This window comes from Pelophylax lessonae (assembly GCF_965119305.1).
Source record: "Pelophylax lessonae genome assembly, chromosome: 2".
Classification (NCBI taxonomy): domain Eukaryota; kingdom Metazoa; phylum Chordata; class Amphibia; order Anura; family Ranidae; genus Pelophylax; species Pelophylax lessonae.
Genome location: NC_138769.1, coordinates 38,757,245 through 38,772,528, shown reverse-complemented (window position 1 = coordinate 38,772,528; position 15,284 = coordinate 38,757,245). Strand labels below are relative to the sequence as shown.

General features: G+C 41.0%; 1 protein-coding gene across 1 annotated transcript; it reads right to left on the bottom strand.

Moving 5' to 3' along the window:
* Positions 1 to 584: 584 nt before the first annotated feature.
* On the bottom strand, positions 585 to 7,681 carry LOC309548614 (cell surface glycoprotein CD200 receptor 2-like; the record flags this gene model as incomplete). The annotated part of the gene is made up of 4 exons (XM_082248591.1): positions 585 to 724; positions 2,271 to 2,516; positions 3,241 to 3,543; positions 7,630 to 7,681. 4 exons carry the CDS (start codon positions 7,679 to 7,681, stop codon positions 585 to 587), a joined length of 741 nt encoding a protein of 246 aa, XP_082104717.1.
* Between the last annotated feature and the right edge of the window lie 7,603 nt (positions 7,682 to 15,284).

Below are 15,284 nucleotides of genomic sequence, written 5' to 3'. Positions count from 1 at the left end.
CTATTGGGTTGAGGTCAGGACTCTGTGCAAGCCAATAAAGTTCCTCCACCCCAAACTCGCTCATCCATGTCTTTATGGACCTTTGTAACAAAAAAAAAAAAATGCACTTCCACCCTTGTGTTGACAGTTTGGGGAAGACCTTTTTCTGTTTCGTGGTGAATATAGAAGGAACAGAACACAGTATGGGGGGAAGGGCGGATGTCAGATTTTAGGCTGCTGGGAAAAGACACATGGCTATACTGTTACTGACTGCGGCTGGGAGTCCAGTATTACATGCTGCAGTGATGGGTCTAGGAGACTATCTGCTGTGAGATTCTGTGCTAAGAGAGCTGCTGAGGTACAGTGACACCAGAGGGTCATGTGCTTTAAGATTGAGTTGTGCCATTTGCCAAGGCTGCTGGCGCTACCCATAAACTGAGCTGTTGTTCCAGGGAGCCTCTGTTCTATTCTTCTGGTCTACAGACATTGTCCATCATTGAACCATCAGGAATGGTGAGAGGCCTCTGATCATTTGCGCTTGACTTTTTTGATCCTTTGGATTCCAAATGTCCTCCAGAGTTCCACTTTAGGTTATGTTTCTATTCCTACATTTGTATGACCTTGGACTTGTATCTGCAGCACAAAAAGATTGCTATGACAAGACAACTGAAGATGATGAGTGCAACAATCCTCCAAAAATAATGAGTATGACCTAAAAACAAAAGAAAAGGCACAGTGAAGGTTACTGTCATCATTTATAATCATATTTACAATCTTGTCTGGGTTGGTTATGTCAATGATCTAATAATGTTATCTAAAGAAACACATTGGGGTGGATTTGCTAAAGAAAAATAGACTCTGCACTCTGCAAGTGCAGTTGCTCCAAAGCTTAGTAAATGAGGTAAAGCTTCACTTTGCAAAAAATACCCGCGAGCAAGAAAAAAAAAAACATCTTTGCTTGGATATGATTGGATGATGGAATTTAGCAGAGCTTTTGCTCATTTACTAAGCTCTGGAGCAACTGCAAAGTGCAAAGTTTATTTGTCTTTAGTAAATCAACCCCATACAGTTTACAGGCGGTCCCCGGATTACTAACATCCAACTTACAAATGGAGGGAGACAACAGGAAGTGAGTGGAAATCCACCCCTTGTAAGGGAAATTCACTTCTGGAAGAGTTATCATGGGAAAAAGGTGTCTCCACCGAAGCTTTATCACCAATCCTTGTTTCCACAACAAGCCAAAATGTTCAAAATCGAATTATCATAGGGACAGAAAAAGAGGTGAAATCTTCTGAACACGGACATTGACAGCAAAACAAATGTTACAGGGGTGTCAACCCTTCCCTATGCTATCCAAAATACTTAAAAATAATTTTTTGGCTGGATCTACACCTAAAAATGTACCTGTTTCGACTTACAAACAAATTCAACTTAAGAACAAACCCACAGTCCCTATCTTGTTGGTAACCCGGGGACCATCTGTACATTGCACGGTGCAGTGACCCTTGCAGGAAACCCTTTTTTATTGCAGCATCCCAACATCCCTTTTCTATTGACACCCAGTCCCTAGTATGAATGGGATCCTATGGTAAGGTGGCCACATTTTCAAAATGAAATCTGGGATCCTCCTACTGGCCACATCCACTCACCCCCATTTATAAGACACCTTTAAACCCACAAGTCTTAGCAACAGGAGGCAGACATTCAAAGTATAAATGTAATATAAACTTCAATAAGAGGCACCATGATATGCATGTAGCACATAGCGCACCACTGGCCGTACACCTGGAGGTGTGGCCAGTAAATCAAAGAGGAGAATTTCCTAATATGCATTAATTGAAATGACTACTAGGAAAAATACATTTTTCATAACCAACCTGTAAGGGAATATCCTATCTATGGGGTATTTATAGTTGAACTATGTCCGCCCAGTGAAGTAAATATGTACTGCAGCATTTATAAAATTATAAGAACATTTATACATAAACAGTTTTCTCTTAGCCATCCTACAAAGTCTCGCAAATACCTATTAGGCCTGCCAGTGAAGTCCACCTAATGCCATTTCTAGTGATGGGGTGGTAACACTGTTGCACTTCTGAATTCAGAGCAGAGTTAACACTATCATGTAGGCTGTGTCTGCTTGAGCTATATGGGAAAGAACTTTGAGGTCCATAGAGTGGGATCCTCCAACATTTTGGCTTTTGATTGTAAACCTTGCATAGTAAGAAGGTTGGATGTATTATGTCCATTAGGGGAATTTAACATACTTTACATACATTCACCATTTTTACCTGGTAATACAATTGACCGGCTCCAGAGATTCACAAATGTGGGATGAGAAACAAAACATGTCACATTGTCTACATCAGACTTGTATGTGCTGATCACTGTCCAGGTATCATTCAAATCTTTAATTTCTGTAGTGTTTATATCATCTGAGTGGGGGATCCAGGTGATCTCTGCAGCCGGGAATCCACCAATGGCTCTACACTCCAGAGATCCATCACTCTTTATATCCAGAGAAAGAGAGGGCTGAGCTGGAGAAATAAAGAAGAATGCATTACTAAGCCATATATTACTAAATAATCATTGCCAATGGTTTATCAGATGTACAGATGGATAAAACCTTTTTTTGAAATATGCATCATAGGTATGGAAGCTTGAATTTTTTTTTTTTTTTTACAGAATTCTAATTTTGAAAGTCAGAATTCTGAGATTAAAAGTCAGAATTCTCACTTTGCAAGTCATAATTCTGAAATTACAAGTTTGGACCATGCCAAAATTGATTAAACACAATTCTGAGATTAAAAGTCAGAATTCTGAGTTTAAAAGTCAGAATTCTGAGTATAAAAGTCAGAATTCTGAGATTAAAAGTTGGAATTCTGATTTTATAAATACAGTAGTCTCTATACTTCCACACTTCCATACTGGTCAGATCACCAGATGAAAAAAAAAAAAAAAAAACAATGCAGCCATCACATCTAAGGATTGGTAAACTGCAATATTTTACATTTTTCTTTTAGATTTAGATATACTTTAAATTGAAATATCTGTATATATCTTAGATCATTGCATGCCATAATAAATGTATCAAGATCTGATTTTATTTTTTAAGAAAAACTATAACCACACACACAGTACATTTTAGGGATAATTATATTATTTTGGTTTGTGATTCGCTTTTATACAATATGGAAGACAGAAATAATAGCGCTGAATTGGATTGACTTTATCACAGTGGAGAAATCAGATATCACTCACCTAATACTTGTAGAATAGTTGTACTGATGAAGGTTCCTTCAGGATATGACAATTCACAGGTATAATTTCCTCCATCAGATATCTGGGTGTTGTGGATGGTCAGTGTTATATTGGTAAATGTCATTCTTGTGCTGCAGGTGCTGTATATCCGGGGTCCTTTTATTAATGCACCATATGAGGATAAACATGAAGAATTATTAATGTGATGAATCTTCCATATTACTCCCGTTATTGGATCTCCAGGATCTCCTCCACATTGTAGAAGTGTAGAATTCCCTCTTTTCCCCACCACAACTGTAACATCTGAAATCAGAAGATCGCATGTATTAGCGCATTGTTTGACCTACAAAATCATGCGTTCTGTATTATCACCAGGATTTATATTTTGTTATGTAGATTTTGGTATGATATTTATATACATATGAAGAGTCTTTTTAACAGATATCACTGGAACCTTCCCTGAGAAATAATGAAGATTTTTATTCTCAGTCTGGAAATGCTAATTCCCTGGCTGTCATGCCAACCCTTTTCTATATTTCCAGTTACTGAATAGAACAAGAGTGATCACTTCTGATTTTCCTCGTATGCAAACTTGTCCCAGGGCTGCATATATCCCAAATACAAAAACAAAAATACCCGTTGATCCTGCCAGAAATATAGAACCACCCTGTGTCTTGTTCACTCAAGAAGTCAAATAAGCTCCCTTGGTTCTTACCTTAGAGCAGCTTTTTTCAACCGGGGTACCCAGGCCCTCTAGGGTGCCTTGAGGTTTCTCCAGGGGCGCCCTGGCAAAATGGCTAAAAATTGGCCAAAAATTGTATACAAGCCGGCGTGTGGATAAAGGTGCCTTTTAATTCCACTAATCACAGGTTTTCATCGGGCACCATTACAATCTTCTAGCTGCTGGCGTCCCAACAACCAATGGCCTCATCATTTTATAAGGAGGATGTCAGTCCCCTGCATAGCAACCCTCCCCTGCCCCTCTCCATCACAGTTGGGGTCACATTAGCTGAGGGAGAAGAGAAACATTGGAATACTAGTCAGTACCAGTTTGCAAAAGTGCATTTGCTTTGGAAGAATAAATCCCCTCTAACGTTGGGTGTCTTACTTGGACTTGTTGAATATTTGTTACATATTAGAAAAGGGTGCCTGGAGACTGTCCATAGTTATTAAAGGGTGCCTTGACCGAAAGAAGGTTGAGAAACCTTGCTTTAGACTACAAAACACCTCCCTCTATGGTATGGAGAGGGATCGGGATTCTCTAGTTAGAAAAAGGCAACTGGGCAGGGCTGACACCATTTCTTTGGATTTTGGTATAGAAGAGGCACTGGAGAGTGCAAAATCGGACGGTACTGATGCCTGTATTCAGGCTCCACTAAGCCACCAGGGAATTTGCAGTAAAGCTTCTCCAACTAAACGGCCGCCACTGACCACCAGGCAACCTTATAAATAGTAAACAAGCAAAAAATTGGGGGAGCAAGCCCTGAACATGTATATCTAAAGCCGGTGCAGCTATGGACCAGGCAACATGTATATTAAAAAAGAATAGCGCACACATGCAAAAGAAATGACTATCAAATATGGAGACAATCCATAAATAAAAATGGGGATTTGGTCCCACCATATGGCCATATTGTGCTCAAGCCCACCACTGCGTCAAAGTACCCCATTATCAGTGGGTCCTACACTATGCATAAAAAAGGGGTGAATCCAGCCTCTCCAACCCTTGGAGATAACACTCCTTGCTGGGATAGATGTGCTAATGCACTACAAAGGACTCCTCCTATATCTACTTGATAGTGGACTCTGATAGAGTACAGGTGTGTGTGGGGGGTGGGGTGCTCAACCTCAGAAGTCTGGTCAGACCGAATACATAATAAACAAGCAAAAAATTGGGGTAGCAAGCCCTGAACATGTATATCTAAAGTCGGTGCAGCTATGGACCAGGCAACATGTATATTAAAAAAGAATAGTGCACACATGCAAAAGAAATGACTATCAAATATGGAGACAATCCATAAATAAAAATGGGGATTTAGTCCCACCATATGGCCATATCGTGCTCAAGCCCACCACTGCGTCAAAGTACCCCATTATCAGTGGGTCCTACACTATCCTTATAAATAGGACCATCTCCACTAGCCACCAGGAAAAAGTTAGTACCCGCACGAATTTTCACAAATACCAAGCTGCAATCTAATTATTCAATGGCTAATGGTCAGCATACATTGCCTTATAGGACATGTGACAAACCCTCTTCACCATCAACCAACTGTAAGTGAAATTTATTAATTTTCAATTAATTCTTAATTGATCACACACCATACCTGAATACAGTTTAAAACCACTTTCAAAAATCTTGTTGCTTTGCTACCAGGAACCCGGAAATTATTTGAAGGGTTTGCGGCATCCAAGACAATTATAAAGTTTTGTGGGCAATCCTGAGGATCTCAGCCACACACCAAATAACAGTAGGTTACTTTCATAATTGCCCAATATACCTTCACTGATCCCCACCGGGATCCATGTACATAATTACAAATTTATACTTCATAGACTCCACCCCAGGGGGGATCTGAACTGGGAACATTGGAACGCCCAACCTCACGTCTACAAGAAATATTACACCATCCTTTAAGTAAGTCATATCACTGATCAATCCAGTCAAATCTAAGCAGGCCCTGCAACTTTACTTGAAAACGTAAGACTAAATAATGTCTTATCTCAGTTGATTTATAACTGGATCTCCCCTAAATCTTTTCGAGCATGGTCTGCTTCTAATCGAAATAGATTCTGCGCATTGACGTCTCCCACCTCAATCAAATCATTCCCCACTTTATGCGAAAATCATGGACTTCTGAAATCAGAACTCCTTCGATACCTTCAAATAAAAAAATGTTTCATACCATATATTCCAGACAGAGTTAGACTCGATAATCTATCCCGTTTTGAAGACATATGTAAACGTAATCCCCACACATAAGGACTGGTTTCGACTCTCTATGCCCAACTTATTGCCAAACCTGACTGATGCTGAACACCCTACCTATGTAGCTAAATGGGAGTCTGACTTCAGGCTTAAGTTAGAAACAACTGATTGAAATGAGACATGGGATGCAACAAAATCATCCTCACAAAATACAGATGCATTAGAAACAAATTATAAAGTACTCACATGATGGTATTTGGTCCCTGCCAGGATTACAAAATTTACCCCCAGTTACCCTGCATCTTGCTTCCGAGGTTGTACTGCCCTTGGATCACATTCACATATTTGGTGGGATTGCCTGGTAGTTAAAACATTTTGGAAGGAAATATTCCATATGCTTTCTACATTGTTTGTAGAGTCCATCTCTCCTGACCCCTCCGTAGCACTTCTAAATTTAAGACCGGCTAACCTCACCCGATCCCTCTTTAATCTCCTTCTGCAAGTCACTACGGCTGTGAAACAGACCATCGCCAAAGCCTGGAAATCCCCAACGCTGATAATGGCTGAAGCCAAACATAGAGTTAACCAAGCTATGATCCATGCCAAAAAGGAAGCCATCACTCGTGACAAAGTTTGGCGCCCTTGGGTCACACACTATTTACCCTCCAACTTTGATGAATCCTTATTGATGCCTTGGTGACGTATTTTTACATTCGAGCTTCTTGTATTTATATTAAACGCTTGAAGTTGCACATTACCCCGGGAATTATCTTTAACCTTATTTTTTTTTCTCTTATTCATATTTCATTTTCCTATTCTCCTTACTTTTCTTGCTCCTCTTTTTCCCTTCTTTTACTCTTCCCATGTGGTTCAGGTAGCAACATTTAGACCCATGCTTTCTATACTTGTAACATTATATTGTTGTGCTTTAATGACCTTCACATCTTAGTCGGTTATGATATACTAGATTTTGATCCTTTCTAGATATTTTCAAGGACAAATCTTCTTATTTACTATTCCTATTTGTGAACTACTTGGTATTCATTATATTACATTGTATCTGTAATCATCTTTATTCCTATACCTTATGATGTTACTTTCTTATTCTTGCATCTAACCCTCCTTGTATAACATGTTAAAACTCAATAAAACAAATTTGACAAAAAAAAAAAAATGATAACAATTTAGTTTGGGTTCAATGTTGCACGATCGCTCAATTGTCATTCAAAGTGTGACAGCGCTGAAAGCTGAAACTTGGCCTGGGCAGGAAGGGGGTCAAAGTGCCCGGTATTAAAGTAGTTAAAGGGACACTAAACTCTGGTATAAAAACAAAATGTTATTAAAGTATGTATTCTTCTCACTTTTGCATTTACATTAACTTTAAATACAAACTCCATTTTTATAGCGGTGACCTCCCTGCCCCCACCCTCCTCTCCTCATCCCCAATATAAAGCTCTCACCTGAGGATGATACATCCCGGTATAGAAGCAGCAGGACAGCCAGAAGATACATTGTCTGCAGGTAAGACATTGACACTGAAAAGGAGAAATGTGCTATGACAGTGTCACCGATACTCACAGCTATTACCGAAATCACACATCCTGTACATGTAATGGCGTTCTTTTAACTTACATAATGTGGCCACTTAACGGTCACCAGCAAAACCATCAAGAAAATGTTTCAAATAAAATGTGAGAAAATATAGTTTTGTGCTACAATAAAAAAGAGTATTTATAGAAAAAAAAAAATTTGAAGATCTATTCGTCCTTCAAATCTGCATGTACAGTATGTTATTTTCTCTCCAGGTTGAATGTTATCCATTCCTAAAAAAGTGAATAAGGAAAATAGCACATTATGGTAAATAGAACTGGTGATGATAGGTAATGTATACTTATTTACTATGATAGTCTATTGGCCAAACTGGGGTATTTGCCTGATTCATTTGATTATTTATGAATTAATAACATTCAAGCTGCATTGAAAATAGTCTAATAATATTCACTTTTCCCTTCATCTTCTATACATGCAGTTTCATAGGATGAATAGCTACGCAATTGTATTTATAAATATACCCTTTGAACTACACACCTGTATACATGTTTATTTATTTATATGGAAACACAAAATATTGTTTTTTTTTTTTTTTTTTTTTTTTTTAGTGTAAAGACCAATGATGGATCCCTTTTTTTATAATTTTAATTATTTTTTGAAATTACGGGTGTAATAAATTATACATCTTTATACATTTTTAATTTATTATTTAAAAACAAATTACAGATTTTTTTTAATGACAGGCCCCTTTTTATTTTGTTTTTTTAAATTTACATTACATTTTTTTTTAAATACACCCCTTAAACATATTCACTATATTACCAAAAGTATTGGGGCGCCTGCCTTTACACGGACATAAACTTTAATGACATCCCAGTCTTAGTCCGTAGGGGTCAATATTGACTTGGCCCACCCTTTGCAGCTATCACAGCTTCAACTCTTCTGGGAAGGCCGTCCACAAGGTTTAGGAGTGTGTCTATGGGAATGTTTGACCATTCTTCCAGAAGCACAATTGTGAGGTCAGGCACTGATGTTGAACGAGAAGGCCTGGCTCGCAGTCTCCACTCTAATTCATTCTAAAGGTGTTCTATTGGGTTGAGGTGCAGGCCAATCAAGTTCCTCCACCCCAAACTTGCTCATCCATGTCTTTATGGACCTTTGTAACAAAAAAAAAATGCACTTCCACCCTTGTGTTGACAGTTTGGGGAAGACCTTTTTCTGTTTCGTGGTGACTATGGATGGAACAGAACACAGTATGGGAAGAAGGGGGGATGTCAGATTTTAGGCTGCTGGGAAAAGACACATGGCTGTACTGTTACTGACTGCGGCTGGGAGTCCAGTGCCACATGCTGCAGTGATGGGTCTCTGAGACTATCTGCTGTGAGATTCTGTGCTAAGAGAGCTGCTGGGGTACAGTGACACCAGAGGACCATGTGCTTTAAGACTGAGCTCTGCCATTTGCCAAGGCTGCTGGTGCTACCCATAAACTGAGCTGTTGTTCCAGGGAGCCTCTGTTCTATTGTTCTGGTCTACAGACATTGTCCATCATTGAACCATCAGGAATGGTGAGAAGCCTCTGATCATTTGCGCTTGATTTTTTTGATCCTTTGGATTACAAATGCCCTCCAGAGTTCCACTTTAGGTTATGTTTCTATTCCTACATACGTCTGACCTTGGACTTGTATCTGCAGCACAAAACGATTGCTATGACAAGACAACTGAAGATGATGAGTGCAACAATCCTCCAAAAATAATGAGTATGACCTAAAGACAAAAGAAAAGGCACAGTGAAGGTTACTGTCATCATTTATAATCATATTTACAATCTTGTCTGGGTTGGTTATGTCAATGATCTAATAATGTTATCTAAAGAAACACATTGGGGTTGATTTAATAAAGGCAAATAGACTGTGCACTCTGCAAGTGAAGTTGCTCCAACGCTTAGTAAATAAGGTAAAGCTTCACTTTGAGAAGAATACCCAGGTGCAAGAAAAAAAAAAAACAACATCTTTGCTTGGATATTATTGGATGATGGAATTTAGTAGAGCTTTTGCTCATTTACTAAGCTCTGGAGCAACTGCACTTTGCAAAGTGCACAGTTTATTTGTCTTTAGTAAATCAACCTCTTACAGTTTACAGGCGGTCCCCGGATTACTAACATCCAACTTACAAACGGAGGGAGATAACAGGAAGTGAGTGGAAATCCACCCCTTGTAAGGGAAATTCACTCCTGGAAGAGTTATCATAGGTGAAATCTTCTGAACAGGGACATTGACAGCAAAACAAATGTTACGGGGGTGTCAACCCTTCCCTATGCTATCCAAAATACTTAAAAATTATTTTTTGACTTTTTTTAAAGCATTTTATCACTAATAAGTTCAACTTCCATAGCAACTTGACAGCAAAACAAATGTTACAGGGGTGTCAAACCTTCCCTATACTATCAAAAATACTTAAAAATTATTTTTTGGCTGGACCTACACCTAAAAAATGTACCTGTTTCGACTTACAAACAAATTCAACTTAAGAGCAAACCCACAGTCCCTATCTTGTTTGTAACCCGGGGACCATCTGTACATTGCACGGTGCAGTGACCCTTGCAGGAAGCCCTTTTTTATTGCAGCATCCCAACATCCCTTTTCTATTGACACCCAGTCCCTAGTATGAATGGGATCCTATGGTAAGGTGGCCACATTTTCAAAATGAAATCTGCCATCCTCCTACTGGCCACATACACTCACCCCCATTTATAAGACAGCCTTAAACCCACTCTTAGCAACAGGAGGCAGACATTCAAAGTATAAATATAATATAAAATTCAATAGGAGACACCATGATATGCATGTAGCACATAGCGCACCACTGGCCGTACACCTGGAGGTGTGGCCAGTAAATCAAAGTGGATAATTTCCTAATATGCATCAATAGAAATTACTAGTAGGAAAAATAAATTTTTCATAAGCAACCTGTAAGGGAATATCCTATCTATGGGCTATTTAAAGTAGAACTATGGCCGCCCAGTGAAGTAAATCTGTACTGCAGCCCTTTTAAAATTATAAGGATATTTGTACATATACACTTTTCTCTTAACCATCCTACAAAGTCTTGCAAATACCTATTAGACCTTCCAGTGAAGTCCACCTAATGCCATTTCTAGTGATGGGGTGGTAACACTGTTGCACTTCTGAATTTGGAGCAGATTTGCAACTATCATATAGGCTGTGTCTGCTTGAGCTATTTGGGAAAGAACTTTGAGGTCCATAGAGTGGGATCCACTAACATTTGGCTTTTTATTGTACACCTTGTAAGTAAGAAGGCTGGATGTGTTATGTCCATTAGGGGAATTTAACATACTTCACATCAGAGGCGTACCTAGGGTCTCCAGCGCCCAGGGAGAGAGAGTTTGACAGAGAGAGACGGGGGGGGGGGGGTTGCAGAGAGAGGGGAGTGACAGAGAGAGAGGGGGGGGATGAGAGAGGGCAGATGACAGAGAGAGAGAGCGCGGGTGACAGATAGGGGTCGGGTGACAGAGAGAGAGAAGGGGGGTGACAGAGAGAGAGAGAGATAGGGGCGGGTGACGGAGTGAGAGGGGGTTGACAGGGAGTGAGGGGGGTGACAGGGAGTGAGAGGGGGTGACAGGGAATGAGAGGGGGTTGACAGGGAATGAGGGGGGATAGGGAGTGAGGGGGGGTGACAGGTAGTAAGGGGGGGTGACAGGGAGTGAGAGGGAGGTGACAGGGAGTGAGGGGTGAAAGGGAGTGAGGGAGGGTGACAGGGAGTGAGAGGGGGATGACATGGAGTAAGGTGGGGTGACAGGGAGTGAGGGGGGTGACAGGGAGTGAGAAGGGGTGACAGGGGGTGACACAGAGTGAGAGGGGGGTGACAGGGAGTGAGGGGGGTGACAGAGAGTGAGAGGAGGGTGACAGGGAGTGAGAGGGGGTGACAGGGAGTGAGAGGGGGGTGACAGGGAGTGAGAGGGGGATGACAGGGAGTGAGGTGGGGTGACAGGGAGTGAGGGGGGTGACAGGGAATGAGGGTGGTGACAGGGAATGAGGGGGGTGACAGGGAGTGAGAGGGGGGTGACACAGAGTGAGAGGGGGGTGACAGGGAGTGAGAGGGGGTGACAGAGAGTGAGAGGGGGTGACAGGGAGTGAGAGGGGGATGACAGGGAGTGAGGTGGGGTGACAGGGAGTGAGGGGGGTGACAGGGAGTGAGGGGGTGACAGGGAGTGAGGGGGTGACAGGGAGTGAGAGGGGGGTGACACGAAGTGAGAGGGGTGACAGGGAGTGAGAGGGGGTGACAGGGAGTGACAGGGGGTGACAGGGAGTGAGAGGGGGATGACAGGGAGTGAGGTGGGGTGACAGGGAGTGAGGGGGGTGACAGGGAATGAGGGGGGTGACAGGGAGTGAGAGGGGGTGACAGGGAGTGAGAGGGGGTGACAGGGAGTGAGAGGGGGGTGACAGGGAGTGAAGGGGGGAGAGGGGGTGATAGGGAGTGAGGGGGGTGATAGGGAGTGAGGGGGGGTGACAGGGAGTGAGGGGGGGGTGACAGAGAGTGAGGGGGTGACAGGAACAATTTAATTTTAAAAGATTTATTCTAATTCTTCTGGTACCTGAGAGGCCAGGCAGGCCTTCCATCGCTGCAGTACATTCATCCGACGCTGAACTGCCTGGAGCTGCGTAGAGGAGCCGACTGATTTTGTCATGTTCCTGGTTGCAGCGGAGGTCACGGAGCTCCAGCGAGTGTCACGGCAGTTACTTTTCCTGTTTTGGCAGCTTTCACAGGTTTACTTTGCCCTCTAGATACCACTGGGGGGATTTTTTCCTCAGAACATATTTCTGCACACCAGCTTTTCTATTTGTGCTTTTGCGGTATATATTCAGTTGAACATATGTTTGTTCATTTTATACCGGTATTTCATTGCTTTCCTGTGCCAAAACACCTGCCCTATTGGTGACTAGGGATGATCAAACTTTTGAAAAGTTCGGTTCGACCAGAACACCCGAACCTCCCAAAAGTCCGGCCCGGATTTCAGAACCCCATTGAAATCAATGGGACCTGAACTTCTGTAATCAAAAAACACAATTTTGAAGCCCTAAAACCCAATAAATGCCCCTAAAAAATGCCTAGGGTTCTGGGTCATGCCCCAGGGACTATTAATCACACAAAAAAAGTTCTTAAAAATTGTCATTTTTGATAGAGAGCCAATTATTGGAAAAATGAAAAAAAAATTAAAAAAGAAAAAAATTTCTTTGGATTTAGTGTCTGCGGGGTCTAAAAAGTGTACCTGTGAAGTTTCATCTCTGTAGCATGTCCAGAACCAGAAAAAAAAGTTTGTTTGTATTAGTGCACTTACAGAACAGTAATATGGCTCCGCTCTTTTCACACCTTGCCGGTTTTGTAGCAAGCGTTTTTTTTGAGCATTTTTTGGGGGTTATTGGAGGCAGGCATAACATCTGTACTTCTGTGTAGAGGTATATATACACACACACTTATATGTATATATACACATACACATATATAGGTGTAAAAGTAGCAGAACACTATACTTGCGCTAATAAAATAATTAACACCCTCATGGCTCCGCTCCTATAACACCTATATATGTGTATGTGTATAAATACATAGAAGTGTGTGTGTATATATACCCCTATACACAAGTTCAGATGTTTTGCCTGCCTCCAAAGACCCAAAAAAAATGCCCAAAAAGACGCCTGCGCCAAAAAAAAACGCCCAGGTGTGTTATTGCAGGCTTTTTTTTTGGGCATTTTTGGGGGTTATTGGAGGGAGGCATAACATCTGTACTCCTGTGTAGGGATGATCGAACGGTTCGGGTCGACCATCGGTTCGACCCGAACATTGACTGTTCGAGGTTCGGCCGAATTTAGAACTTTTTGCTGAAAAAGTTCGGAATTCGGCAACCAGAACCGACCAAAATGCAATGGGACAGGAAATGGGCTTTAAAAGCCCATGATTTGACCAGAACCATTAGCAAAAGCCAATTGAGGGGGCAGGAGAATGCTAGGAATGTGATTGGAGTGACTAGGGGGTCCCTAGGCCAATCATTAGTGAATACGCCCCCCAGTATATAAGATAGCCCCCGCCAAATTCCTAGCATTGTAATACAGGGACATGGAAGAGAGTGGAAGCAGTTCTGTTAATTTTACTTTAAAAGTGTCATTTAGCATTTATTAGTGTGAGGAAAGGGATATCGAGTGTAGTTAGGGTGCTCTTTTACACTTTATTCAGATGCAAAAATGTAGTTTCTGTAGGGAAAGTGTTGAGTGCCAGGGTGACCGTAATGTTGTGTAGGATGAACTGACACTGACTGCTATGGCAGGGTGACCAAACCCTTCCATATCAGGGTGACTGCTATAGAGAAAAGATAGTTTCTCTCAAGTCACATTCGCTGCACTAATATGGCTTCTCGCCGTCAGCCTACTTTTTGGCTGCAGGCGTTTATAGGGATTTTTTGAGCACATGTTTGGAGTCAGGCATGACATCTGTACATGTGTATAGGGGGTATATATACACACCAATGTATGTATATATACACCTGCACATATATAGGTGTGAAAGGAGCAGAAAACACTACTTGCGTTAATGAAATAATTAACACCAATATAGTTACGCTCCTATCACAACTATATATGTGTATGTGTAAAATACATATAAGTGTGTGTGTATATATATACCCCTATACAGAAGTTCAGATGTTTTGCCTGCCTCTAAAGAACCCAAAAAAATGCCCAAAAAAACGCTAGCGCCAAAAAAAAAACGCCCAGGTGTGTTGTTGCAGGCATTTTTTGGGGGTTTTTGGAGGCAGGCAAAACATCTGAACTTGTGTATAGTGGTATATATACACACATACTTATATGTATTTTACATTTACACATATATAGGTGTTATAGGAGCGGAGCCATATTAGTGTTAATTATTTCATTAGCGCAAGCATATATTTCTGCTACTATCACACCTATATATGTCTAGGTGTATATATACATATAAGTATGTGTGTATATACACCCGTATACAGAAGTTCAGATGTTTTGCCTGCCTCCAAAGAACCCCAAAAAATGCCCAAAAGAACGCTAGCGCCAAAAAAAAAACGCCCAGGTGTGTTGTTGCAGGCATTTTTTGGGGGTTTTTGGAGGCAGGCAAAACATCTGAACTTGTGTAGAGTGGTATATATACACACACACTTATATGTATTTTACACTTACACATATATAGGGGTTATAGGAGCGGAGCCATATTAGTGTTAATTATTTAATTAGCGCAAGCATATATTTCTGCTACTATCACACCTATATATGTCTAGGTGTATATATGCATATAAGTATGTGTGTATATATACCCGTATACAGAAGTTCAGATGTTTTGCCTGCCTCCAAAGAACCCCAAAAAATGCCCAAAAAAACGCTAGCGCCAAAAAAAAAAAACGCCCAGGTGTGTTGTTGCAGGCATTTTTTTGGGGTTTTTGGAGGCAGGCAAAACATCTGAACTTGTGTATATTGGTATATATACACACATACTTATATGTATATATACACCTAGACATATA